The sequence below is a fragment of the Festucalex cinctus genome, chromosome 20 (assembly GCF_051991245.1).
Source record: "Festucalex cinctus isolate MCC-2025b chromosome 20, RoL_Fcin_1.0, whole genome shotgun sequence".
Taxonomy (NCBI): Eukaryota; Metazoa; Chordata; class Actinopteri; order Syngnathiformes; family Syngnathidae; genus Festucalex; species Festucalex cinctus.
The window spans coordinates 21,048,245-21,076,032 of record NC_135430.1 but is presented as its reverse complement, the minus strand read 5'-3'; the positions used below and the strand labels follow the sequence as shown (position 1 = coordinate 21,076,032).

The window sequence follows — 27,788 nt, the reverse complement described above, 5'->3', positions numbered from 1 at the left end:
TGATTATAAAGGCTTTAGATTTTATTTTTTATTTTTATTTTTATTTTTTTAACCAATAGGTCCAAATGCAGTCTAATCCAAAACAAATGGCATTTTAAAGCACAACTCCAATAATCATAGCAGAGGTCAAATAAACTTATCGATAGACAGATTTTCCTTGTTTAATGATGTTTTCATAACAGTGACTCGGACTCTTGTTTTGTAAAGCGCTTAAGCAGTGGTCTCAAACTTGCGGCCCGGGGGCCATTTTGTAAGATCAAATATTGTGAATCCCCGACTTGATGTAAAAGTTTAACATTACATCATAACATTTATTTATTTATTTATTTATTATCACTTAACAACAAGCTAGCTCTCGCTCCTGACAGCTTTTGGCAAAATGTGATTCTGAACTGTTACCAAGCTGAAGGAAAAGATATGACGCACATTCCCAGTTGTGTTTTATTTAAAATATGCCATCAACAGAAAGTTGGGCAACAGCTGCCAATTTTAACCCTCCAGGTTTGCTGTGGGTCAAAATGGCCCACCTTGACGTCAAAGAACTTTTTTTTTTTTTTTTTGCGACATTATACCAACGACGTTTGCATTTTTTCTTTAAAAAAAAAAAAAAAAAAAAAGCTATTACATTGTTTCTCTGGATGCTTTTTGAACATTAAAAATATCCTGGGTCAAACTGACCTGACATTTACACAACGTTTGTTAGGTTGTTATGAAATATTAAAAATTCTGGGACCCATTTTAAGGATGAAATTGTCCCAATTTAGTTTTTTTGTTTGGAAACTTCTCATCAACAAACAATTAAAAGGGTTCGTTTTGACATATTTGCATTGAAAAGTGTTTATCATGGATGATGTATGATGAATAAATGATGTGTTCATTGAACCATCAGATATACAACGATCCGATATGCCGTACTTGTATCTGTGTGTGCACGTGCACGTGTCCACTTTATTCTCCATCGGCCTCGGAGCCTTGTGTCCATTTAATCAAAGACGAGTTTGAAATGAGGTAAACAGGTGGCGGAAGCCTCCAGCCAATCAGTGGCACAAAATAGATTAATTAACAAGTGTTGGAGTGCGGATATGTGAAATCCGCCGCGGAATCAGAAAATGGATGAGGACGAGCGTAAAAGCCCAGCTGCATCCCAACATGAATAATGCATGACGATAAAAAAAAATGTATTAGTAATCTTAACATGGCGGTCCGGTACCTGTGCGGCTTTCCCGCGCATGCACGTTTGCGCGCGTCTTTAAATGGCCGCTTCTCCGTAATTGAAGGTTTGCATCTGAGAGGATTTAATATCTAAAATGCCCCTCGGCTTTTGTTAACTGCAGAGCACTGCGACTGTTTACTGCGATTGCACTTTAAATCGATACCTATGGGTGTCGTTTTATGATGGTGTTTATGGCTGCCGTCATTAAGGCACATATCAATCTACCTTAAAGCCGCTCTGTCCATGTTAATGAGCAGTTAGACGGGAACAGCACAAGGCCAAAAAGGACGACGGATGAATGGCTTTGGAAGCCAAGGCTAAGAAGTGGGCAGCCGTGTGTAGTTATGGAGCAAGCGCGCGTTGCGAATACATCTATGGGATTTTTCATTAAGATATTGTGTTCATTAGGCTGGCCCAATTAGTGAGAAATCAAACCAGCCGAAGGTTATTTCAAGAACAGCAGCTCAGTTGGAGAGATTCGCATAACAGCAGCGGTTCCTCCGGGCGTTAAGATGGGAATGTTTTTGAAAGACATTAAAAAAAAAATATATATATATATATATAACAGTTTTGCATTCCAAATTACTTTTCTGACCCTGACTTCAAGTGTTTGTGGTTCCTGCTAAGCGCTTCCGTTGTGTGTGTGCGCAGGTGCCGCAGGGGGCCAGAGGGGCTTCCTGGGCTGCATCCGAGCGCTACGGATGAACGGCGTCACCCTTGACCTGGATGAAAGGGCCAAGGTGACGCCCGGGGTCAAGCCCGGTTGCCAAGGTCATTGCACCAGTTACGGCATGTATTGCCGCAACGGGGGCAAATGTGTGGAGAAGTACAACGGGTACTTGTGCGACTGCACCGCCACCGCCTATGACGGCACTTTCTGTACTCAAGGTGAGCGGGGGGGAAAAAAAAAACCATAGAGAACCCAAATTTCCATCCAAATCGTAAATAAACTGTCCTGCACTTGTAAATACGATTTCAAAAACTGTATTAATTGTACATTGTACATTTTAAAAGCTTTCACACTCAAGGGATGTCTTCACTTCCGGTGACAGCTTATTCAATTTGTGTGCAGCATAACAGCTAAATGCTGCTTCACCATGTTGCATTGATAGCAGGTGTGTTGGACTCATCAAGGATTATGTGCTTCACGATGTTAAAGTGTCAGTTCCACTGCTTGAAAGTGGCATTGAATAGTTGTTGTTTTTTAAGTTTTCATAGTATTTTTAACAAGTTAGCCATTGATATAGTAATTTCATAATAATTCATAAAAAAATGAGTTAAAATTCAAAAGATGTACTGTACTGTAAAAAAAAAAGAGTGATTTGTGTTGAGGTCATTTTTATGCCACTAGATGGCATAATTGCATTTGTAAAACGGTGACAGCTCAGTGCAATTTTCTTATATATGTAATATATGCATTATTATTGCATTTATTACTGCTAAATTTTGATGTGAATGTGCCTGCTGCACAACACAGAATTCCCCCAGTACAAGTCATTATTAAAATTAAAATTAAAATAAATAAATAAATAAATAAATAAATTAAAAAGTGGCCTTAAAGTAACTTTAAATTAACTCAAAATGAATGCACTAATTTTGACACTCCTAGTTATTGATTATTGTAGGTTGTTTATGTACAATGAAGTGAATGTTACTTGTAATATTTGAGCTATATATTTAGAATTATGACCCCACAATATTTTGTGATTTTTTTTTCTCAATGTGAGGTTTTTTTTTTTTTTTAAATAATATCAGTACATCAGTATCTTGAGCTTTTTTTTATTTTATTTTTTTTTTTATCGTAAATCTCCCCATATTGCAATAATTATTGTATCATGAGGTTTATATTGCGACAATATCATATTGTGATGTTTGGATATCATTACATCATCAATCGTCTCAAAAAAGAAATATTTGAAAGCACTTGCTTAAGCTGAGAGTCACCTTGCCTTGTAACTTTTTTTTTTCTGAGTGTTGAAAGCACCTGCTTGGTTCGTCATTAGATGCTGCAGCTCCCAAATCAAGTTTTCAGAAAAGGCTTGACGAAGAAGTTTGACGTCGACATCAGAGCCTCCACACAGTCTGACGTGATCCCCGACATGCGAATTAATTTGTTTCCGAAAGCTTTTTTTTTTTTTTTTCCCCCCCCTGTGGTCTTGGCAGGGTGGTGACAACATGACAGGGAAGCTGTTTGTGTGTGCGTTGCAAAAAAAAAAAAAAAGTCAGACGGTGTCTGGTGATACGCGACCGCCTTTGAGTTGTGTCAGAAGCGATGAGGCATTTCGGGGCTTAGAACGGAGATAACTATAAACTATAAACGTGTGTGCGCGTGCGTGTTTGCAAAAAAAGGGGATCACTCTCCTTTTGCATGTCGCTTTGTGTGCGTGACATCCATCCAATCTTTCCTTCATCTCGCACTTTTGCTTCTTTTTTCTTCTGGCCTTGTTCAGTGATTTCCTGTCACTCTTCACTCATGTTTCCCCCTTCTCCACTTTTCTCATTCCTTTTTTCCCACTATTGTTTTCTCCCCTGGCTGCATCAGTCTCACTTTTCTTACTGCACTCTTGGTACCCTTCTGCCCTTCCTCCCCCCCCCCCCCCCCCCCCCCCCCCCCTCATCTCCTCCATTCTCTTTACTCTCCTGCTTCTTTGCCCCAAGTGGCAAATCAAGGATTTGAACTTTGTGTGTGCAACAACAAAACAAACCGAGGACACCTTCTATTGCTATTAAAACTCATTTGCTCCCAATACCATGTAAATACGTTTTTTTTAATGTTTTAAGTGTCCCAAAGACGTATTTATACGTCTTTTTTTGTTTTGTTTTTTATGCTAGAGCATACAGAATGCTTTGACGTAGCCTCTCAACTGCAAAGAACGGTTGCAGAAATGGTAGTTATTACACAAACGGCCAGCAGGTGGCAGCAGAGCAAAGGAGATCATGGAGAAAAAAGCTCAATTACTTACAATTTTAAATAGATTTGTGAAAACTGATGAAACTTAGCTCTCTTCTAACGCTAATTGCTGCAAAACGGAAACAGATGGAAACATACTTTTTTTTTTCCTGATGAAAGAAGAGACTTTAATCTTTCTTTTGGTAGGTTCCATGCTTTTATAGCAATAGAACACAATATTCTGTGGGCCTTGCAAAATCAGTCAAAATCTAGTAAGACAGCCGAAGGGGATTGCGAAATGTGAAAATGGCGGCGAGTGAATGAGTTAATGTAACAAGGTCAATGTAGCAGTATTACTGGTATATGTGGAATCAACTAAGCACACCACAAAAGACATTTTGGCCCTGAAAGGTTGTCGTACTTAAGCACATATGGATCTCAAGGATTGGTCATTTAAGGAAACAAACTTCTGGTATCTTTGACATAAAACTACCACATAATCATTCTTCAAATTAGCTTTATGAGAGCTTAATGAGGGTCGGCAGTGCTAACGGAGAACAGCACAAGCTAGCAGCTATTTGCAGTGCAGTGTCAGCAAGTAGCGCTTGCCTGTCGGGTTTCTAACTGGCCAATATAGACACAAGAGCCCAAATAAAAGTCTGCTTCTCAGCTCTACAAGACAATGTGAGGGAATAATAAAACGCATGATAAATACAGTGCTACTATAGCAGAGGTGAGCTTTAGTGGTGCCAAGAGTAAATTTAGAGTGTGAAATAGGCCTTGCTTTTCTCCTCCTATTATTCTCTCCTCTGTAGACTTCCAAAATGTAAGATGCATTACAAAAGTCTGAATTAACTTCACTGTATTTCCCTTGTGCTATCATTATTATTATGATCACAAACTCGAAAGTCGCAACATGTTAGTATCTTGCTTGAACGGCATTTAGTGTCGCATGGCGCATATTGCACAAGAACGTACGTGCGCATAGTTCCACGCATACAAACGCACATACACCAAACTTTCCTGGAACCTGCAGCTGACTTTTCTCATTCCCTTTTATGCTTCCAAGCAGTTTATGTCTCGGTACAGAGACTAGCGAGCCGCTCTCCTATTTTTTTTTCCAGGCCACACGTAATCCACAGCGCACATAGAAAACGGCAAAACGGTTTTCAATTGGACTTAAGATGAAATTGGATTCAGCAGAGTCCAAAATTTGTACCTTAGACTCACTAAGAAGTAGCATGAGTGCTTACAAAATAATTTAATTCACGTAAAAAAAATAAAAAGCAGCAACTGAAATGAAAAAAAATAAAATGGAAAATTACCTTAAAAGCTCACCTCAAAAAGTGTCTCATCTTCATTTCAGTGCACAGGTAGGTGGAGTTGACCATGTTTGGGAATTTGGCAAACGGCGTTGCGCCTCCACTGGGCATTCCAAGACAACATTTTAGACTACCTACAAGCAGGTCTAAGTTGTGGCGCAGGTGTTTATCTTGAATTTCCCTCATAATGTATTTTACATACTTTGAAAGTTGTTTTTGGCTCTCATCGAAGCAGACTTCATCAGTTCATGTTGAAATACTAGCTAAAAAAAAAAAAAACAGCTCGACTAGCTTGTGAGTCAGAGAGGGACATGACACGGATGAATGAGAATAATCGCAACCAAACCAAAAGTACAGGGTGTTCCAAAATGGTTGGCCCCATTTTGTAAGCCAAAAATTTTGACAATTTTTGTTGGAATGACCTCAAATTTTCACAGCTTGTGTAGAAACGTTTCAAGTTTTTGTGTGTAACGTTCTTTCTTTTCAGGTTAAGAAATGCCGTTCACTTCAAAAGAAAAGCATTTTGCGTGTTAGAGTATGCACAGTGCAGCGTGCCTTCTTCACAAATTTTGCAAAGAAGGCACCAACTACAAAACAAATTAGGACTTGGCACCAAAAATGTCAAGAAAAGGGCGCTTTTTTTTTTTTTTTGACATAAAGTGTATTTAGTTTCGTTAAGATCCATCAAGTAGTTTCTGAGATATGAGCATTTCGAATGGCGTCAACCATTTTGAATTCCTTTTTCATGAATGAATCCAGCTTGTACTGTGCCATTTGTCAACTTGTGATTTCGCACGTGCATTTTGTCCCCTCCGCAGATGTCGGCGGCTTCTTTGAGTCGGGGACGCTGGTCCGGTACAACCTCCTCCCGGAAGGTGCCGCGGGAGCCAGGAAGGACTCCAGGGTCCTCGCCAGTCGCCCGACTTGGCAGGAAGTCAACTCGAGCAAAGAGGAAGTGACGTTTAGTTTCAGCACATCAAGCGCGCCGGCCATTTTGATGTACGTCAGCTCCAGGACGGACGACTACATGGCGCTGGTGTTGAGGCACAACGGTGAGCTCCAATCAGGAGGTTGCGCAAACGTCATCGAACAATATCGGGATTTCAGCGTCATTAAAAAGCTTTCAAATTCATTGCATGGGTTTTGCTCAAAATTCACGAGTTGCTTCATGTTCCAAATGCCAATTGCTCTGAATTTGAAAAGAAATTGGAGTGTTTCTATCACCAATGTCCAACATGAAACACTAATGCCACCTAGTGGCAGACAATTACCTCACCACAAATCTTTCACTCAATGTTTCACACGCCTTTTAACCGTAACAGTATTAACTATAACTTTATGAATTACTTACTATAAAATTACTGTATCAATGAAATAAATGATATAACATTTGGTAACCAATCCGTCCACTTTTATGTTAACAAGAATCTGAAATACTTGAAAACTACATTGTAATTATAGATATAGCATGCAATTAATTTGATTAGTTGTGAGTTAACTATGTAAATCATCTGATTAATTGCGATAATTGTAATCGACCAACACTTCTAATACATAAACAGTACATGGATATGTATGAATGTATGTATGTCTGCATGCAGTGACGTGGGAATGAAATTAGTTTTAAGTTGCAGTTAAAAAAAAAAAAAAAGCATTATACTGTATTAGAATTGATGATACCTACAGAAATATAGTCAAAAAATATTGAAACACAAGACTTAATCAATTCTGAATTCTATTTTCACCTGAGAGTGAAAACGATAATTGTTCCTGGTGCCATGTTAAGCTCCTCTGTAGCAATTCACATTTTGAAGACATTTTGAAGAAACTGGCTTGATGATCTTTGCTGTTCATCTGAGAGCCATTTTCATTTTAATGCCATTCAATGCAAGAGCTGTTTATGTATTTCTGCCATTTCTGTTGTACAGTGTGCAATAACAATCGAGTTTTTTTATCTTCAAATGTTCCCTTTAGAAAGATAATAATGCTCGTTTAACAATGCAAATATGGCAGTATTGCATTGCATCATACCGAGAGGTGATTACTTTAGTTTTCCTTTCATATATGAGTGGGAATATGGTATTATTTTATTTTTAAATGTAGAATTGTTGCTCAGTAGTATCCGTTTTCACTATGGAAAAATGTGTCTCTAAATAACAAGAGTCTCTTTTCAAGCTCCGCCCTCATGTACCTGCAGGTTCTCTCCAGGCGCGCTACAACCTGGGAGGTCTGAAGGAGCCGTTCGCCATCGACGTGGACCAGCGCAACCTCGCCAACGGACAGCCGCATAGCGTCAACATGTCTCGCGTTGACAGGAGCCTCACCGTCCAGGTACTCGTTGTACCTGCGAGTATTTTCCCACTTTGGTCCGCAGCTCTGTCGTCACGGCCATCTTGATGTCATACATGTTTTCACAACATGACAACCTCCACCATCACTCCAACAACTGCATGTATAGTCGATTTCTGGCGATTTACAGTTGAACTGCGTTAACTTGTACATTACACCATCTCCTTACCTCCGATGCGATTCTGCCGGTTAGCCTCGAACAAATATCATTCTCGCTTTGACAAGAGTGAGGAAGAGCATCTAATTTCCCAAAAGACTTCTTTGACATCATCGTCTTATTCATGGCCTCTTCAAGCAAACACTCAACATGAAGTCTGCTCCGCATTCGTCATATGGCAAAGTTAAGGAAAAAAAAAATATCCCTCTGCGTTCCCAAACTGGAATCGAGATTTCATTTGATTTGGCTAACAAAATAGTAGCGGGAACCAGCAGTGCTCCATACATATGAAAAGATTTCAAACAAAACAATCATTTAAAAAAAAAAAAAAAAAAGTAAATAATATAATAATATATACACTGAACAGACACATTAGGCATACTGTAACTGAAATATTTTATGATATCCAAACCAAATTGCCTGTATTGATAATGCCTTTCTACTAGTGTTGTTCCCATACTGTTTTTTTGGCCACCGATACCGATACCCAGCGTTGCAGTATCGGCCGATACCGATACCATACCGATACCTCAGGGGTTTTTTTCTTCAACATGAGAAAGCTGTCCTGCCATTGGTTCAATGCATTCAAGGGCCAATAGGATGTCTTAGATCAGCATGCAGCGAGCACGTCACATATCGGTGAATATCGTACACGAGCAAGATACAAGATGGTGCATCCAAAATCCTATATTAGCTTTGGGATTAATTGTATCGGCATGTTACTTTGTGAGTAGTCACTGATACCGATACCACTGTTTTAATGCAGTATCGGTATCGGAACAACACTCCTTTCTACCCATTAGTGATAGACCGATATGGTTTTTTCAAGGCCGATACCGATACAGATTATTTGTAGTCAAGTTGGCCGATAACCGATATTTCAAGCCGATATTCATTTGCAGTAAAATGGGGAGGGGGGGGAATTCTTTCAAACTATATATAATTTCTCACTGAGTAACAAATTCATGTGAATGTAGCTCATTTGGGGTTTTTGTTAGGGTTCGTAAAAACGTTTCAAAAAGATTTTTGCGGTGAAAAATTGTGTGAATATGTTCCAAATGTGTTTACGACAAATAAAAACTGACTGCGAACATCTTACAAATCCTGATGAAAACCCCAAATTCGCTACGTTCGCAAGTATCCCCTGCTCAGTGAGCTTTATCGGCCTTCAGATTCAAAACATGGCCGATGCCGATATTTGTCAAAATGCCAAATATCGGCGCCGATAATCGGCCCCGGCCGATTATCGGTCTATCCCTACAGTACCCATCATCATCATCATCATCATCAATATATGTGTAAATATGAATTGTTCTGGCGCACCTAATGTGCGGCTAGCGAGCGTATATGAGACACAAGGTGCTATGATGTGTGTGAGAAAGCCATAATGAATAGTTATTTTCACAAGTGTATATATTTGTATTCATGCATGATCATATCTTTAGCCCTTGCTTCCGTAACTTATTGCATGCACAAAGATTTATGATGGCAACCCTTTAGCTCCTTCAGTGAATTACTGTTGACAGCAGGAAAATTATACCAAAAAAAAACAAAATCAAATCCTACAGCAGCTGATCACCCGGTGGGGAACACTTCAACCATCGCACGTCCCCTTTTTCCACAGATGCTCGCTCGCATAAAAAATAGCAGATGTAGCAAAAGTACTCACATTCTGCGTATTTGTAATGAGAGAGAATCAAAGTCACGACATCCGGCTTTGGTGCAAGCTCAATTTTGACCTTCAGGAATGAACTGACAAGCAAGATTAACTGGAAAAAGACACGTTTGTGCGGATAACATCTGGATCTTACCGTTTTTAGGCTGGTTAATAAAGACAACATATTTGCCATAAATACTTCATGTAGCCAACAACGAAATCGAGCTTAAATATGGCCGCGGATGGGTTAATATTTTGTATATCTCAATCAATCATCTCAACAGTGATAAGGAGTGAAAAATAGAAGGTATATTTGAGAAATATTTGTGCTACGTTAGCTCCCGCCACTGACAAATGTGAGTTTTTCTTTCCCTCATCGTGGCTTAGTTGTTTGTGGATCATCCCAATGAATGTTGAGGCCAGTTTTCAGCTATTAGCTTAAACATCCCCGCTAGGTGACGTTTGAATGAGCATTAAGAGACACCAGAGGGCACAATGTGGCAATTTGGGATTTTTAAGAGGGACATCAGCAAAGCCAGAAAAAAGGAAACTGCAACTTAGACATACTTATTTAACGCTTACATACTTCATTACTGTTTTCACTGTGTGTGTGTGTGTACTTGTTGTGACATTTTAGTTTGACATTCGTCTAATGTGAAATATAAATCTTGTCTTAACAAAGGTTGAGGAACACTGATGGAAAACCTCGACTGTGCAAACTGGGGACGTTTTGTTTTTTTTGTGCTTGACTGCCCTCATGCACGCGCAAGATGATGCCAGCTTTGTGTCTCTGCTGCCCCCAAGTGGCCATGAAAAATCACAGTTTGTGTTTTTTTTTGGAGCCGCCTTGAACAGATGAGTGAGGCTGGCAGGTCTGCCAATTGATCACACACAATGTCCTGGATGAAACAGAATTGGAGAGTTTCCTTCAGGCTGCAGAGGCCCCCAGTCAAGACACCGAGACGTGTTTCGATTAAATACAGACAAGATTCGCGACAGTACTCGATTCATGTATCAGTCACTCAATGAGGTAAACATCTGGAATGAGATTCGATGAATGCCAGTTATGCTAATAGTTTATCGTGTCATTTTGATTATTTTTTTTATGATGCAATTTACAACCATCAATATTAGAAATGAACCTATGATAAATAATAAGAATTATTATTATTATTATTATTATTATTACAATAAATTACAATTAAATTATCATTAATAAAAATAATTTAAAAAATAATAATAATAATAATAATAATTAGAGCTGTCAAACGATTAAATTTTTTAATCAGATTAATCACATTTTAGAATTTTGATTAATCACTGATTTAAAAAGGCTTCCCCTCCCCCCCCCAAACATATTTTGCCCACTAAATTTGAAGCGCACCTGTTATGTGTTAATTTCTTTCTACATTTAATGTTATGAGGACATCTTCAAAAATGTATATCCACTGCACATGCTCATCCTGCTTTTTGTAATCAATTAATTATTTTCATAATTTAAAATGGGGGGGGGGGGGGGACCTACGGCATATGTAAACATTTATTAAATGCTTTACTTTAATGCATGTAGTTATGCTTATTGCTCAAACTCCAACAGCGACCTTTCACGTAACCATCCGCTGTCGGCTAAAAAGGATCATCCACGGTCAAAATTAATAGTGTGATTAATCTGATTAATGTGATAATTTTTTGTGATTAATTAATTAGTTAATGCTTTAACTTTGACAGCACTAATAATAATAATAATAATATTTAATAAACCATGTTTAATCCCACTGCTTCCTCCCTCCTCTATTGAATCTTTTATTTATGTCATGATCTGAGCAATAATTCCGTTCTTGTGCTAATGATGTTCTATTGTTAATCTGTGATGGGACGATTGCTGTCCCTCAGTTATAATTAGGGAAAGAAATAATATCACTGCATTGAAGCTTTTCTGTGTGCACTTTGCTCGAATTGATCTCCATCTGAAACACATTCCAGATGTTTTTTTTGTTTGTTTTTTTCAAGCTCCACCTTGAATATGTTCCTTATTTACGCTCATCTGCGCCGAGGGAGGAATTGTGTTGCCTAAATGATGCAACATAAAAGAGGAGCTTCCATGTAATTGTGGCCGTAATTGACCAAGTTTGGTCAAATGGGGTTGCAGCTTCCCTCGGTGGACCTTTTTTGTTGGGGTTCTGGGACCCGGACTACCCTCGCTTGGCTGTGCAGTCAATTTTGTTTGGTTTTTTTTGGGGGGGGGATAAAAGTAAATAAGCTGTGTGCAATTTAATCCTGCCTCATTATCCCGCCCTGCAGCCAGCGCGGAAAACAAAACCCACACAACGCTCCACCGAGACCACCCTTTTGGGCCCGAATCAAATTTGGAGAGTCTGCGTGCATGTGTGTGTTGGGGGGGGGGGGGGGGGGTAACATTATCTGGCAGTGTTGGGGATATGAATATAATAACACACATACGCACACACACACACACACACCTCAGTGAGAGTTTAGCTTTGGCGAGCATCTAACCGGTCACAGCAGGATTTTCAGCAAATTTCAAGTAACAAAAGCCATTTTTTTCATCTGGCCCCTTTGCTTCCATCTGAGGTTGTTGGTATGCATTCTGCAGCCTGCTGGAAACTCAGATGTGGTCCTCTGGCGAGCATTGCGAAGCGTACAAGTGGAGAGGAGAGGAGGGGAAGTGGGCGGTGAGGGGGATCTTTTATATCTTGAGCGCACACACACACACACACACACACAAAGCAATTTGTGGGCCTGAAATGATTCCCGTCAATTGCGGCTGGCTGCAGCCTTCAAGCTAATTAGAAACTTCAGTGAAACAGCAATAACAAGTTAATTATGTTTCAGGATTATTAAAGTGCTGCTGTATTCCCTCCCTCCATCAGCATCACTTCTCCACTGATGGGCTTCATGGCGGTTCTTCTCTCTCTGTGCGCATTCAAAGGGAAACAAACATTTAAATGTGTTTCCGCCTTTACAAATGACGTGATGTCACTTACTGTGTGATCATTTGTTAATTGGATTGACCCACCAACTGCCTCACAATCGTCCGTCTCTCCCCTCTTGTTCAGTTGGATCATTACCCTGCAGTCAGCTACACCCTCCCAGATGCCTCCGACACCAAGTTCAACCTGGTCAAGACCCTCTTCTTGGGCAAAGTTTATGGTGAGTTTCAACATTGCATGTTCACATTTAACACCAAGCAGTCGCATGATTTTTTTATTTTTATTTTTTTAAATCAAAAATCCTGCCTGACTGACTGGTGAACTCACTCCTCTGCTGAATATAATTGCCCCCCTTTAATTTGTAAATCAACAAGTCAAGTCGAGTATGCGGGTGGGGTAGGTTGGTGGTGGGGGTGGTTATGCATTTGCATGTTGCATGCATTTTTTTTTTTTACAGTAATGTGCCTATTTTATAAAGATTTATGAAGGTTTGAGCATTGAGAAAGTTGAAAGGAGAGAAATACGAGAAAATGGAAATGCCAAACACAAGCTCAACTCGAGAGTAAATTCTTTTGCCGACTCAAGTGATAAAGGTGTTTTTACGATTTGAGCTTGTGTTTGTTTGTTTGTGGTCGGCGGAAAAATGCCGACCAATCATCGACTCTTAACTTGATTATTTGTCTCGGCATTGAATTGAGTTGACTGGGCTTGTCTGAAATAAAAAGGACAAAAAATGGGCCTTGTGGGAGACTTTGAAAATTTTCGGGCAGGCGTGGGACTTGTTTTTTTATTTTTTCATTATTATAATTCTTATTATTTGTTCTTATTTATCATCGGTTCATTTGTGATCATAAATTGAAATGGAAAATACATATAGATTATCCATCCATGCATTTTCTTAACCGCTTTTGCTCACTTGGGTCATGGGGGTGCTGGAGCCTATCCCAGCTGGCTCCGGGCAATAGTACACCCTGAACTGGTTGCCAGCCAATCCAGGCATATAATAGATTATGTCAAATCAAATATTGCAAAATCAATTGCCATATTATATAAGGTGAAGGATCTTTTGAAGCAGCATGCTTTTGTATATTTTATATAATTCTTTGGTTGCGCCTTATATAACATATTGTTGGAAATATGTGGGAAATGCATATCCCACACACACTTTTCGCTCTGTTTTCTTTTTTATGATGGACCTGTATGTGTTTTTGTTTTGTTTTTCTCTGATTGATCGAAATAAAATCGTATTCATTCATAATTATGCTATAACACATGGCAACACTATAATGTGCAAGTCGCTTTAAGATCGTAATGTTGATGTTAAGCGTCATTGTATAGGACAATATAGTGAATTGTGAATGGCACTTTACCAATTGGCTAGCGACCAATCCCAGGTGTACTCTTGCCTCTAATTTCAGCATGGATAGGCTCCAGCTGGATTTGTCACAACATAGTGCATTTCCACGTGAATCCACTAGAGGGCAGTACAGAACTATCACAAGAAAATCGTTGATTCAGTGCTGCAAGGTTCATTCATTTGAATCACAACCTGATTAAAAGGCGATTGATTGTCGGATTCAAACAATCCCATAAAAGAATAAATCTTAACTTGCACGTTTATTACCCTCCTCTTATACTGAATTGCTAATCTTGCATTTAATTCACATTTGTGCTGTGTTTTGATGGAATTATGTTACTTGTGCTTTTTCCTTTTTTTTTTTAAGGAAGTGAAGCTGTATTAGGTTTGCCTTTAAAAATATATATAATATAGTTTTTGTTTATTTGTTTAGAGATCAAACAATTGTTTGAACGCTGAGATTCAAGCGTACAAAATACAAATGAATGCTTTTCATTTGATGTTAGTGCAGCTCTTGCATTCGGGATTGAGAAAAAGACGGGAAGAAAACCCATGAAAAGGAACCAAACGCACGCACGCACGCACATCTGCTTCCATCTCTTCCTCTTTTTGCTCTGAGGCCTCCCAGACAAAAGAAGCTATTGAAAGATTCATCCGACTGATCATGTTGGAGAGACAGAGGTGCTTTTGTTTGCTAGCGCGCGCACGGCGAGTGATGTCTCCTCCATCGCCGCACATTCGAAATTCTTTTGCAACAATGGAAATCAATGTGATCGCACGATGGATTTTAATGCAAAAAAAATGCGTGCAGTGGCGATCACATACTTCGAATTTGAATCTGCGTTTACATATATTGATTTGGAAAGGTGAGCTTTTTAAATGAGAGAGCTTGTGTTTAGTAAACAAAAATGAATCTGTGCTTCATTTTGTTTTCGCATTTGCAGCAGTGATTGTTTAAGCATGTTAGCTTAATGACCACCATTCAGCCCATTCGCTGTAGTTAGCAGCACGTCTCGAGCCAGTGTTGCTCCTGTGGGCAATTGTGTTTAAGTGCTATCGATTGTGACTACTGCTATACGCTGCTGGAAATGGTTTTGCTGGCTGAGGAGCGTGCAGTTGTGCTTTTATGTTACTTCATCTTTATTTAGATGTATAAAAGCAGCTTTTGTGCATAAGGAATTGAAATCAAACCGCGTGAGTGCTGGTGGGTGGAGAAGTGGAATTTGGCTGCAGGACGTTCCTGCCTACAACGCTGCAGCCACATTGAGAGAGAGAAATGAGTCACGGATCATCTGGAGCAGCAGACACGCACGCACGCACGCACCCAACCCATCCGTCAGCGCCTCAAATTATGTGCGCAATGAAAATCAGCCACCCTCCAGTCAAAGGCATAAATAAATCTTGTCAACGTTGACAAGACTGCTGACTCGCAAAGTTGCATTTGAGAAATCCACTGCAACGGCCCAATTGAAAATTCACACCAAGGATCATGTTTTCCTGATGGATTTTCAGAGGAATTTTCAGGTGTGATGCAAAAAAATAGTCGCATTATTTTTAACTCGTTCACTGCCATTGACGACTATCGACGTCAAAGATTCAATTTTACTGGGCTGGTAGTAAATGAGTTAAGCAAAGCTAAGGCAGTCGGAAAAACTAAATCGAACATTGCACAAAGCTACCACTGGCTAATTTACTGACAGTAAGTGAAACCCATGAGTTCTTGCCAGCAGATAAGCGGTCATATTCTATTCCATATCGGTCCTCTCTTCCATGTCAAGATAACACTACTCAATATAAGTGTTGCGTCTTTTAACTAATCAATTTGATAAGAAGCTGGACAGCACTGAAACCGATTATTTCTTTATGCAGGCTTTCCTGTTTTGGCAGATTTGTTATCTGGCTATGCAAAGTCATCTCATCAAACACACTTGTGTTAGCAACATTCCAATCTGATAGACAATTGATTTCCTTGTCCTATGTGGAGCAACTGCTTGAATGTCTGTTTTTTTTTTTTGTTTTTTTTTTTTTTTGTTTTTGACCTTTGGGTTCAGAAGTCTGCATTAAAGCTGTGATAGTGAAAGTGATTAGTTGTTCAGAGTTTTGCGACCTTTACAGGCCGACTATCAGTGAGTCGAAAAATATGAATCACAATTAATTTCGTAATAATTGAAACCGCAATTAGGACGATCATTTTTTTTTTTTTTTTTTTTTTTTTTTGGTACAAAACAAGAAAATATTTAAATGTAAAAAAAAATATTAAGAAAAATACATTTCTTTGAAACACTATAATTATGCAAGTTTCCTATGGACCAAACAAGATTTATTAAATTAGTTATTTTAAAATAATAAAAATGTGCAATTGTATACATGTGAACAACTCACAATTAGATTAATAATCTTTTATTTTTGTTTACGATTAGGCCAATTTTGTAATTGTGGATTGTAATAATTAAAAATGTGATCGATTTTGGTCAAGGTGCGGTCTACTTCTTGTCTAAACCAGAGGGGAAAGCCTCACTGTTTAATTCCTATTAGGCTGTGACATCAGCACTCCCAAAAATGGGCATGATGTTGTGCAAATGACTTGGAAGGAAAAAAAAAAAAAAAAAAAAACAGTGAGTAGTGTTGCTCTCAAAATGGGACATTGAAAAAAATGCAAAACAAAAATATGAAGCTGAGCACAGAATGTTTCAAGACATGTTTTTGTTGAACGTATTGTGCAACCGCTCTTAATCTGATAGTGCTTGAGTGTGTTTGGCCAAGATTTTATGTGTGACATAATGCCTGCAGCTGTACTTTTTTTTTTTTTTTTTTTAACCCCGGTGAATCCAGATCCACGTTGATGTAAATTCCAAGAGCCATGTTTTTCCCAGCTGCTGTCAGGGTGGGGTGTGGGGGGGGGGGGTACGCACTGCAGAGAGCAAGCGAGGGAGGATGAGAGAAGGGCAGAGATGAGTGAAAAGTCTCTGCTAATACTGTGCTGAGATCTGCTACCAAAGAGGAGGAAAGCAGTGAAAGAAGCGGAAAGCAGGTTAGCGTCCCACTTTTTGACTAACTGGCATTATATTGGCGTGTTTATGCTCATGTGTTTCCATTTTGGGGGGAGGTTAAGCGTATGTGTGAGTTTGCAACTTTCTGTTTTCAGTCACACAAAAAAAGTTATTCGTTTTACGGTTTAAGTTGAGAATAAGGAGTGACATTTGTTTATTGTTTACATTTTTTAATATGATTATTGAGGTACTCTTTATTGAGGACGTAATTCCCATTTTGACCATCACAGCCTATATCCGCTTTTTTTTCAACCGTGCACCAGCTTCCATTTGTTGCCATGGTAACAGTTTGATCTCTGCCCTCGTTCTCATCCGTCTCACCACTCGAGCTGTTTTTTTTTTCTTTCATCCGACATCTTTCCATCCCCTATCCCGTCTCTTTACCTTTCCCACCGCAGACGCGGCCACACCCTCGCTCTCATCTCGTCCCGCGGATGTCTCCATCTTCCCTTCTTGCGTCATCGCCCTTGACCTACATCTTCCGAAGGAAATCCACCACCTCTCCAAAACACATCCCCTACCTGCATGTTCTCCTCTCCCGCATTAATGATTCATGTCACGCAAGCTCACATGACCTTGGGGCGATCGTGCGCATATTTGTGTGCACATATGCCATCATATGGGATGCTACATTGCAGCGACGCAATCTCCTTCCGACTGGATTGGACTTTGCTGTGCTGCAATCATGATGCGTGTTGTGTACATGTCGGATCTATTCGCTTGCAAAATCCCCAGAAGGAAAAGCCAAAAGAATGGATTGCTTGCGGTCTGATCAGTGTGCTCTGACAGGCTTTGTCAATACGCAATGATTTGTTCATATCTGCCTCTGATATGCTTAATCCGCTGCAAACCCTGCCCAGACACACGCTTACGAGCTGCTCAGTAGAAGCCTCATTGTGGAGAAACTCTTGATACAAAGCTTATTCGCCAGTGGATGCTATATACAATTACTTGCTGATAGATAGGTAGATAGATAGACAGCATTTCTAATTTGCTAGCTAGCAATCATATTTTTCTCATTGCTAGCTAGTTTGCTAGCTTTATAGATAGATAGATAGATAGATAGATAGATAGATAGATAGCATTTCTAATTTGCTAGCTAGCTAGCAATCATATTTTGCTAATTGCTAGCGAGTCTGCTAGCCTTATAGATAGATAGATAGCATTACTAATTTGCTAGCTAGCTAGCTAGCAATCATATTTTGCTAATTGCTAGCTAGTTTGCTAGCCTTCTAGATAGATAGATAGATAGCATTTCAATCATATTTTGCTAATTGCTAGCCCCCATATCGTGATAATTATAACTATCGTACCGTGACCTTCATATCATGATAATATCGTATCGTGATGTTTGGATATCGTTACATCCCTAATAAACAACAGTTCACACTCATATTCAGACCCATGGACAATTTCGAGTCTTCAGTTAATGTCGCGTGTATGTTTTGCAAATGCGGAAAGCCAGAGTAGAGCTGAGATGCTCAAACCTCATAACTGTATGGCAGATGTGCTGTTCTATGCTTCCCAGATTGTAATACACTATATCTTAAATAACTGGAACCTTACAATTATAATGATTACTTTAAAGGCAGCCACATCCACATCCATAATGCAGACAGCAGTGTAGAAAATGCTCTTGTGGGGGAAAAACAACTAAATATCCAAACATTATCTGGTGAACGTTCCCATGTGAATCATTGCAATAAAAAGAACCGGAAATCGGGATCCCTTTTGCGGCTATTTACTGAACGCCAATGCCGTATGGAAAGCAGCTTGTTAGACACCCCACGCGAATTGTCTCATTAGCATTCAGCGCTGCGCCTCTGCAACACATTTGCAGGAACGAGGGCTTTTCTATTCCTAATCAGTATTCATAAAAGTGCTGTTTGTATTCTCCTCTTGTCTCTTTTCTGCCGCCACCGTTTCTACGCTGGCGCGCGTAATTCTTGAGATGTGACGTGATTGATAAGTGCACAGTCCCTGTTGCTGCCCAGAGACTCATTAGAATGCGATGTTGAGGAACAATTGAGTTTATTAGTATGCAGACGCATACACAAATAGCTTTAGTGGCTCATCTGGAGGCGGGCGCCCGTCCCACCCCCCCCTTTCGGGTGTTGCCATCAGATATATGGTTGACACAATGCACACGTCTGTGGGAGGCCTGGTCAGATAATGATTGTGTAGTGCTCAGCGCTGTTCCTGGCAGCACAATCAATAGTGTGCCTACACACACACACGTGTATTGTTCCCATCACAATGAAAATGAAGATAACTAAAGCCATGTTTGGATAAGAAAATTGCATCTTCCAACATTACGTGTTTTGTTGCTTCAGCATTGTGGATCATGATGCGCCGTTTTGGGTGTGGCGCACTCGTGCACCTGCACTGCATTAAAAAGTGCTGTGATGTCATCGTGAGAGTGAACGGGAAGGAAAGCAAGAAAAAGCTTGTGAGCCTTCATAATATTCCAAATGTGATGTACTTAAGAAAGTCAGAATGTACCAAAATCAATCATTTTATTTTATAATGTATATAGATTTTGATAGTTATGTTGAGATTTTGGTTTCAATTGTAGTTCATCTTGAAGGTATTGTCTCACTTTAGACAGACTAAAATAAATAAATAAATAAATAAATAAGGACCTTCATCCCCAAAGTTGGTCAGTATGTTTTGGTAAGATGACATTTAAGGGTTCATCCCACTGCTTAAAAAATAAAAAAAATAAAATAAATAAATGAATATTTACTTGGAAAAAAACAAGGTTTTTTTTCATTTACTCCGAAATTCTAAGTAAATTTTACAAGGAGATTTTGGAGTACATTTTAAAAGAAAAAAAAAAAAGAGAAGCAAAAAAGGAAAAATGCAAACATTGAGGAACGAACTCATGACCACCAGTTTAATTAAAAATTTAAAAAAAAAAAAAAAAAAGCAAACATTGAGAAACAGTAAGGACCTTCAGCTTGGGAGACAGCCTCTCTACCACCTGAGCCATGCCACCCTTGATGTTTGCCACTTATATTGCATTGCTGGTGTGTCCAAAATGTGACCAAAAACGAGTCTCTTGGACACACAAGGATTCCGCCTGACACCATCAATATACTAACATACAGTAGGAGTGGCATGCCTCACATGGTAGAATGACTGCAGTTTGTTCCTCAACCCTTGAGTAGCTTTTTTTTTTTTTTTTGTAGATAAATTGGTCAAATGTACTCAAAACTCTTAACATTTTTTTTCAAGTATATATTTATTTTTTTAACAGCAATCATCTAGCCAACTGCGCGTCTTTGTCCTTCCAGAAACGGGATATGTTGACCCAGTGGTGATCGAGCGTTACAACAGCCCAGGCTTCATCGGCTGCTTGTCGCGGGTGCAGTTCAACGGAGTCGCCCCCCTCAAGTCGGCCTTGAGGGCAGCTCTTGCGCAAGAAGCGCAGCCGGCAGCTGCCTCGCCGGTGTCTTACCAGGGTCAACTGGTGGAGTCCAACTGTGGGGCGTCACCTCTCACCATCCCGCCAATGTCGGCCGCAACGGACCCGTGGCATCTGGACAACACGGGTCAGTTTTCACAAATCTATTTCAAATTGTAAGTAATTTAGCTTTTTTTTTCTAGATGGCCCTGGTTGATCTCCTTTGTTCTGCTGCCACCTGCTGGCCGTTTGTGTAATAACTACCATTTCTGCAACCGTTCTTTGCAGCTGAGAGGCTGCATCAAAGCCTTCTGTATGCTCAAGCATAAAAAAATAAAAATAAAAAAACGTATAAATACGTCTTTGGGACACTTACATTAAAAAAAAGCGTATTTACACGTTATTGGGAGCAAATGAGTTAACAAGGAATTTCTCGTGGAATTACACATTTAATTTCTCAGTAATTTTAAATGTCTTTCTCTTTTTTTTTTTTTTTAAGAGTTTTAAAGTTGAATTTTACAGTTTATTCCCTTAAATAACAGAGAAATATTTGTGAAAGAACATAAATATATATATATTTTTTTTTTTTTATGAACAATAGTTGATTAGTTGCTGTCATAATTCCACCGCAAAGCAAGATAACGGATTTTGTTTTGGTCTTGTTATCTCCTCCTTTAAGATGCAGAATTCCCGTTCAATGAGGAAAGAGTGATTCCCGATGGAGTCAATCGAGACTCGGCCATTATCGGAGGTACAGTTGATCAACATCAAATCTATTCGACCTCTCGTTGCGTAACCTGCGACGTTGTTTGGTTGCCTCCGCCGCAGGGATCATCGCGGTGGTGATCTTCACCATCTTGTGCACGCTGGTCTTCCTGATCCGCTACATGTTCCGTCACAAAGGCACCTACCACACCAACGAGGCCAAAGGCGCCGCGGCGGAGCCCGCCGGCGAGTCGGCGGACGCGGCCATCATCGGCGCGGACAACCCGGAAACCATCGAGGAATCCAAGAAGGAGTGGTTCATCTAGCGGACGACCGGCTCGTCCAACCACAAGTCGCCAATCATGGTGAGCGTTCAATGAAATGACCGGTCATGGGAAGAGTCAAGAAAAAGTAGGACGATAATCTCCCAAAGACAGAGAGAGACATGTCAAATGATTTCATTTTGTTTTTTATATACTGTATATCCATATGGAGAGTATAGAAACTATGAGGGACTCAGCCGAGTGTTGCTACACAAGACTGAATGTAAATACTAACTGGCTTGTCCTTTGTATCGTGCTTGGGAGTTTTACGGAGTCCTTTGAATACTGTAAATAACAAATAATTCTATTTACTGACTTGTGTGATAGGACAGTCGTTTAGTTTTCATTACATTTTTTTTAACAAAAATATATCTAATACTGAAAATGATCAAATCATCATGTCAAACCATTATTTACTTTGTTTCTGCAGACTGTAGTTGCACCAGCCTGCCTTTGTATATCATTTGATGTTATGTCTTTATTTTTGGCTAAAGGTTTATTTCGAGTCCATTACATAAATACGAATCTATGAAGGAGTGTTATGGCTGCACGCAAACGGGAAAAAAAAGTTGCACCATTAGTGTAACTTGACGAGTGAATGTCAAAATTCCCACAACGGAAACGTATACTGTCACGATGATCATATTTTCAATTTTATTAGAATTGATTCTCAGGAATAAACGCATTGAACAGTTCATGATGATGATGGTGGTGGTCGTGTTGACATCATTCATTGACATGTTTTTGAAACCTAAATCGAGCCCGACATCATCTGAACGTTCATTTTGTTCACCAGTAAACCTTGAATTTGAAAAAAAAAAAAAAATCATATTTTACTGTTCTGTAAAGAAATGTTTGGTGAACGCGCAAAGGAAACTGGTGGAGTTCAGTTAGTGACTGCCATAATACTCCTTCATCGTCATCGAAATGATTATCATAAATTTGCCAATGACGATACATAATGATTGTATCAAATAGTTTTTATGTTCTATTCATATGACATTGGATTGTACGGCTTGTGTTGATTTTTCTCCAAGCATGATGAGAAGTCATTATATTTGATGGTTGTTTGTGTTTAGGTCAACATTGCAGCTTATTTCTCTTTGCCAAACAAAAGAGTCTTATCAACCATCGCAAATTTGTTGTACTGTCTTTGCATATCATACGGTGATGAAATATGAGCTATGGCTACGATGCAGTGACAAAAACTTAAAAGGCGAAGTCAACCCTAAACATTTCTTGACAATATGTTATATGTGATCTCACTAGTATAAACGGGACATTCTGATTAATAAAGTTTATGAAGCAAAATCCAGCCAGTTTTATCCATCTCATGGAGCGGCCATTTTGCCATTTGCTGTCGACTGAAGATGACATCACAGTTGCTCAGGGCTCAGGCAACGACCAATCACAGCTCACCTGTTTTCTGAAGCTGCGCTGTGATTGGTTGTTAACTGGGCAACCGTGATGTCATTTTCACTCGATGGCAAGTGGCAAAATGGCTGCCCCCTTGACATGGATAAAAACAGCCGGATTTTGCTGCTTAACTCATATTCTATTAACGCAATATTAACTGGAATACTATATTTAGACCAGTGGGGCTGCATAGAACATATTGAAAAGAACAAAGTTTGGGTTGACTTCCACTTTGACTGCCAAACGTTATCCAAAAAAAAGCCCAACGGTGCCAGCTGATTTGGAGCATTTTCACTCATCTTTCAAAGCAAACAGTATATTGTGTGGTATGACGACATAAATGTGGTGAATACCATATGAAAGGTTGGATTCCATTCTTTCATGAGAAAAAAAAAGTATGTTTCTACCTTATTCCATTCTTTAGTAATCACCATTTGAAATTAGGTCATTTGAGTGACATAAGCGAAAATACAAAAATATTAAGAGAAAAGCTTTTTGGGAAAAGATTTTTTTGCACAACAGTGACTTTGACACTAATATTTTTTGTTTAGTGAGAAGGCAGCGCAGCACTAGACGTTGCGCTGCCCATTGAGAGAGAGAGAGGAAAAAAAAAAACTTAATAAACGTAAATGTATGTTTTTGGCAGCATTCATTAGGATTTTAGAATACGTGATTAAACGTTTTTGGCGGTCAAAGAGTTAAGACAGTTCTATTTAATTTGGACGTGCAAAGTCGTCAAGAGAATTGGCTTTTTCAAACGAATTGTGCCTTTGAGCCATTTGGCTAAACTGCTGCATGAAATCTCATCAAGTCTGATTTGAATGGTGCGTGCTCCTTAAAATGAAAAATTTGCGGAAATTTGTGATGTTGAAAGCGGAGAAACGCGCCTCCTACGCTAAATGTGTGACACAACATGGCGCTTCATGACGAATGTGTCAAGGTCCTTTCACAGTTCCATGCTCAGAACAAGGAACGAATCAAGACTTAAAAAGCTGTGCCATTTTTTTCATTTAAACACTGTTAATTACTTTTCATACTTATATTTTCCCTCCTTTGTGATTCTTTCTGCGTTCTCGTTCCAGTTTGACGAGCTGCCAAACGTGTTTGCGTCTTATGAGTTAAGTTGGATGCGTGTGTGTGTGTGTGATCAAATTGTTCTGACAACATCTCCCACTGATGGATTTGTGCATCATTGTTGCCTCGTAGCTTACACGTCAACTCTGCCTGCCTTTTACTTTGGCCTCAAACAAGACTTCATCCGTGAAGGCAAACGAATTGTGATAGTCCCACTATAGTCAGTTACATGAATATACGCACACACATTTGCAACATGAGAATGAGGTAGCGTAGTCAAGTCATAACCCGAATGCTTTTCTTTTCGTTCTGTTGAGTTCAATAAAGAGTGTTTGATCTTTCGTGCTTTTCTCCTCTGCATCTTCTGTTTATGCAACCGCCGAGCCAACAAAAGTGAAAATGGAAGAATTGCAGCCATTTTGCAGCACAACTTTTCAGTTGGTGCCATGACCCGGATTCAAATCGGGGGTTCTTGGCCCCTGTTGAACTGGCCTAATGCTCAGTTGATTATAAATTGCTTTCGCGCTAGTTTGACAATTAAATAGGTCAATCAATGAATAACGATGATGATGATGATGATGATGATGATGATGATGATGATCCGTATTGATTAATGTGAAGGGCTAACAGTGTGATGCACACTTCTGAAATTACAAATTTGCTCTAATTACCTTGAATAATATTATTATTAATTGTGTTTATTTATGTAAAGACGCCAATGACATTAATGATAGGATACATGAATTATCATTTTCAACACTTTGCCGAAAATCATTAACATTTTTAATTTTCATTTCTGCAGCATCCCTAGAAAATCACAATCTTCAATCACTGGTTTACTTTTAAAACAAGTGACCAAATGAAGCTAGAAGTGGAAAAAAACTTCAACTAATATGTGGCAAAGAAATAATAATAATAATTGTTACATTAAAAACCGTGTTCTGTCTTGCAACTTTTTTAGCAACAACAATGAAACCCCATAAAGTGATTTTTAGGACTTTAATTATTCTGTTATTGGTGACTTTTCGTTCCCTTTCACGTGTTTTATGCACAGTTCAATCGAGAAGAGAATTATCATTTATAACTCATTAACAGTTTTATTAATTTTATGAACTCATTAATAGCCATTAATAACTCATTAAGTTTCCTAATGATCTACTAGCTAGTTATAACTGATAATTATTATAAAGCCTTGCCCATAAAATACACAAGAATTCATTTGTTTATTTTTATTGGCTTGTGGTACAAAAAAAAAAAGTCACAAATAAGAAGATAAAAACACAAAACAAAACACAATTTCAACACAAACGTGCCACTCACATTTTTTTCTATTGAAAGCTGTTGCGCAATATGGTCAAATGTGTTTGAATCAATGTTGAAAAAAAAGTAGATACGTGGGGCAGAGCTGGCGGACCATCGGTGAGTGAGGAGGAAACTTTTCAGGCTTCGGGACACTCCGCTGCAACAACACCAGAAAATTCAGTGAGTTGAAAGTTGAAACGGTACAAATATTGAAATATGTCAGAAATACACACGAGCATTTGGTAGGATGGCAATGTTTTCAGGTAGGACGCCAGTCTCGGCGGAGAAGTCCGTGAAACTCTGCTGCAAAGCCACGCTGACCTCAGGAGAACGAGCTGAACGAGGAATGAGTTGATTTTATCGTTTCCCGCCAAATCCCCCTCAACGGAAAATTCCACATATGCCAGTGTGGTGACGACTCACTGTAAAGCTTATTGAAAGCCTCCGATACGCCGTCCTTTGTCTTGATGGTGTGGATCAACGCAAAGTCATCGTACGAGACGCTGACGACGCGCATGTCGTTGTCATTGTTCCAAACTGGAAAATAAAAGAAGACGCAAAAAAAAAATACAAAATGTATTCGCACTTCAAAATGTTTGCTTTGTTCTTGTTTATTGCAAAACTGATGTTTATGTTTATGTACAGCACTTTGTATACAGCAATGTCTGTTCTTAAAACGCTTTATAAATAAAGGGGTGAACGTAAACAAACAAAATGGCTGCTAGTAGTAGATTGTTTTTATTTTGGTCCTCAAAACTCATTTTGACCTTCAGAGAACTTACCTGTTCGCAATTTTGCTTCATTTATTCTTATCTTATTTCATAATTATTCCACACAGTTCAGTAGTTCACCGTATAATTTCATGCAGGAAGATACGTTGTGTTACGTGGAGTTATGATGAACATTTATGAATGAAGAAAGCGACCTAGTTTTATACTTGAGTAAATTGCCATTTAGAGTGATGTCACATTGTAGTCCATCGGTGAAGTCGGGTCTTTTTTTTTTTTTTTTTTTTTAACACGACTTCGCAAGTGGAATTTCCGAGTTCAAGGGGCGTTCCCGTACACACTTCCTGCTTTGAAATCCGAATCGTCTAATGCAGCATGAATCGCCGATAGGCCAAAACTTTTGAAGCCGCGTGGCCGCCATATTACTCCTCCCAAGAAATGTTTATCGGCATACAATCCTATATATTGACAGGATCAAAATTAGAGAATATTTAAGACAGTACTTAGTAGAAACAACAGGGGTCTAGCAACTTAGCTATAAAAGAAAAAGGGGGTCTTCAAAGTAGTTTAACCGGTAGTCTAATCGCGAGATGGGAGGAGTAAGATGGCTGCCCTGTCGCTTCAACGGCTTGCACGGGCTATCCAGTAATATATACAGATCAGTGAGACGAAAACAGGCCAGGTGACAATGTCGGGTGATTCAAGTAAAACAACATCATGCCAAACATTTTGCTATAAAAACATAAACAAGCTTAAGGAGGTTGCTCAAAACGACGACGACGTGGCTATAAATACATCAGCATCATCGTGTGGCCCACGTGGAGCCAATGTGCCCGCCCACCTTGGCTGCGGAAAGTGAAGCGTCCAGGAGTTTCCGTTTTTTTAGCCAGATTAGTCATCGTCCAGCAGGTACCATCATCCCTTATAAACGGAAGAGAGACAATTTGGTCAGCGTTCAGAGAAGAATCTGTGAGAATAAACTTCCGACGTAAAAAAAAAAAAAAAAAACCACTTGGTGTGGGCATATTTGAGGTCCATGTCTCCCTCTTCAGTCGGCACGATGACTGCGGTGCCCATCTTCATGCTCGCCCGATTGTTCACAAACCAAGGAGCATTCGTGGCGAAGCCCACCATGTACCACTTGCCGGCCATCTGGGAAAGTGGATATGAAGAAAAGCGATCAAGTCAAACAGTCAGCAACAAGTGGGAAAAGCACATACATGAAAATGACTTTTTTTGCTTTTACCCTCTGCAGATCAAAATCCTGAACGGGCATAACGTCGGCGCACGCGGCCAGTATGCACACGAGTGCAACGAGCATCCTCAGGAGTGTGTTCTTCATGATGCCTCCCTTGGGTCAGCTCTTCTATTTTGGTTGCCTGTTGGGAGAAGTGAGGAGTAAACGGCGAGTTGAAGGGCCTTATATCCTGCATCTCCTCCTCACTCCTCGTCTCCTCCCATCCGCCTTATAAAACGCTTTTTGGCCTTACGCCGCCACAATGCAAATTTGTGCTGTTACACAAGCGCACGTGTGAAGGGGAGGGTTGGCCGTGGGGGGGGGGGTTTGGGGGGGTCTCCCCAACTTTCTCAGCCATCACAAATACTTGAGGATTTTCCCGACAAGCTGTTTAATATTCATTGTTAGTAAAGTTATGTTAGTTATCGCCTCTTCGTCCAGCATAAGATTGCTAATAAATTGATTTTTTTTTTTTTACACAAAGGACAATTCTTGTTGTTGTTTTTGGTGGGGCTACAACACACAAAGTCACAAAATTTGAAGCTGTAAAATCACAATTTCAATAACAATAATGATTCCTTTCATTTTAATGAGAAAGAATATTTTGAGTGAAAAATGCAGAATACTTCGGCTGCTTAAAAAAAAAAAAAA

General features: G+C 39.4%; 2 protein-coding genes across 5 annotated transcripts in view; one reads left to right on the top strand and one right to left on the bottom strand.

The window, feature by feature from the left end:
- The window catches only part of cntnap2a (contactin associated protein 2a), a 232,632-nt gene extending 208,421 nt beyond the window's left edge, over positions 1-24,211 (top strand). For 3 of the 4 annotated variants that reach the window (XM_077508750.1, XM_077508749.1, XM_077508752.1), the window contains 7 exons: positions 1,865-2,101; positions 6,244-6,477; positions 7,623-7,756; positions 12,666-12,759; positions 20,243-20,500; positions 21,032-21,103; positions 21,181-24,211. In XM_077508750.1, coding sequence (XP_077364876.1) covers positions 1,865-2,101; positions 6,244-6,477; positions 7,623-7,756; positions 12,666-12,759; positions 20,243-20,500; positions 21,032-21,103; positions 21,181-21,383 — 1,232 coding nt within the window. In that variant the 3' untranslated portion in view covers positions 21,384-24,211. The remainder of the gene's footprint in view (positions 1-1,864; positions 2,102-6,243; positions 6,478-7,622; positions 7,757-12,665; positions 12,760-20,242; positions 20,501-21,031; positions 21,104-21,180) is intronic. The other variant, XM_077508751.1, reaches the window with a different exon arrangement.
- Positions 24,212-25,084: 873 nt separating this feature from the next.
- On the bottom strand, positions 25,085-27,346 carry LOC144009190 (lipocalin-like). The gene is made up of 6 exons (XM_077508769.1): positions 27,147-27,346; positions 26,913-27,052; positions 26,742-26,821; positions 25,596-25,709; positions 25,406-25,507; positions 25,085-25,329 (listed from the first exon to the last, which is right to left on the bottom strand). Exons 1-6 carry the CDS (start codon positions 27,240-27,242, stop codon positions 25,310-25,312), a joined length of 552 nt encoding a protein of 183 aa, XP_077364895.1. The 5' UTR covers positions 27,243-27,346; the 3' UTR covers positions 25,085-25,309.
- Between the last annotated feature and the right edge of the window lie 442 nt (positions 27,347-27,788).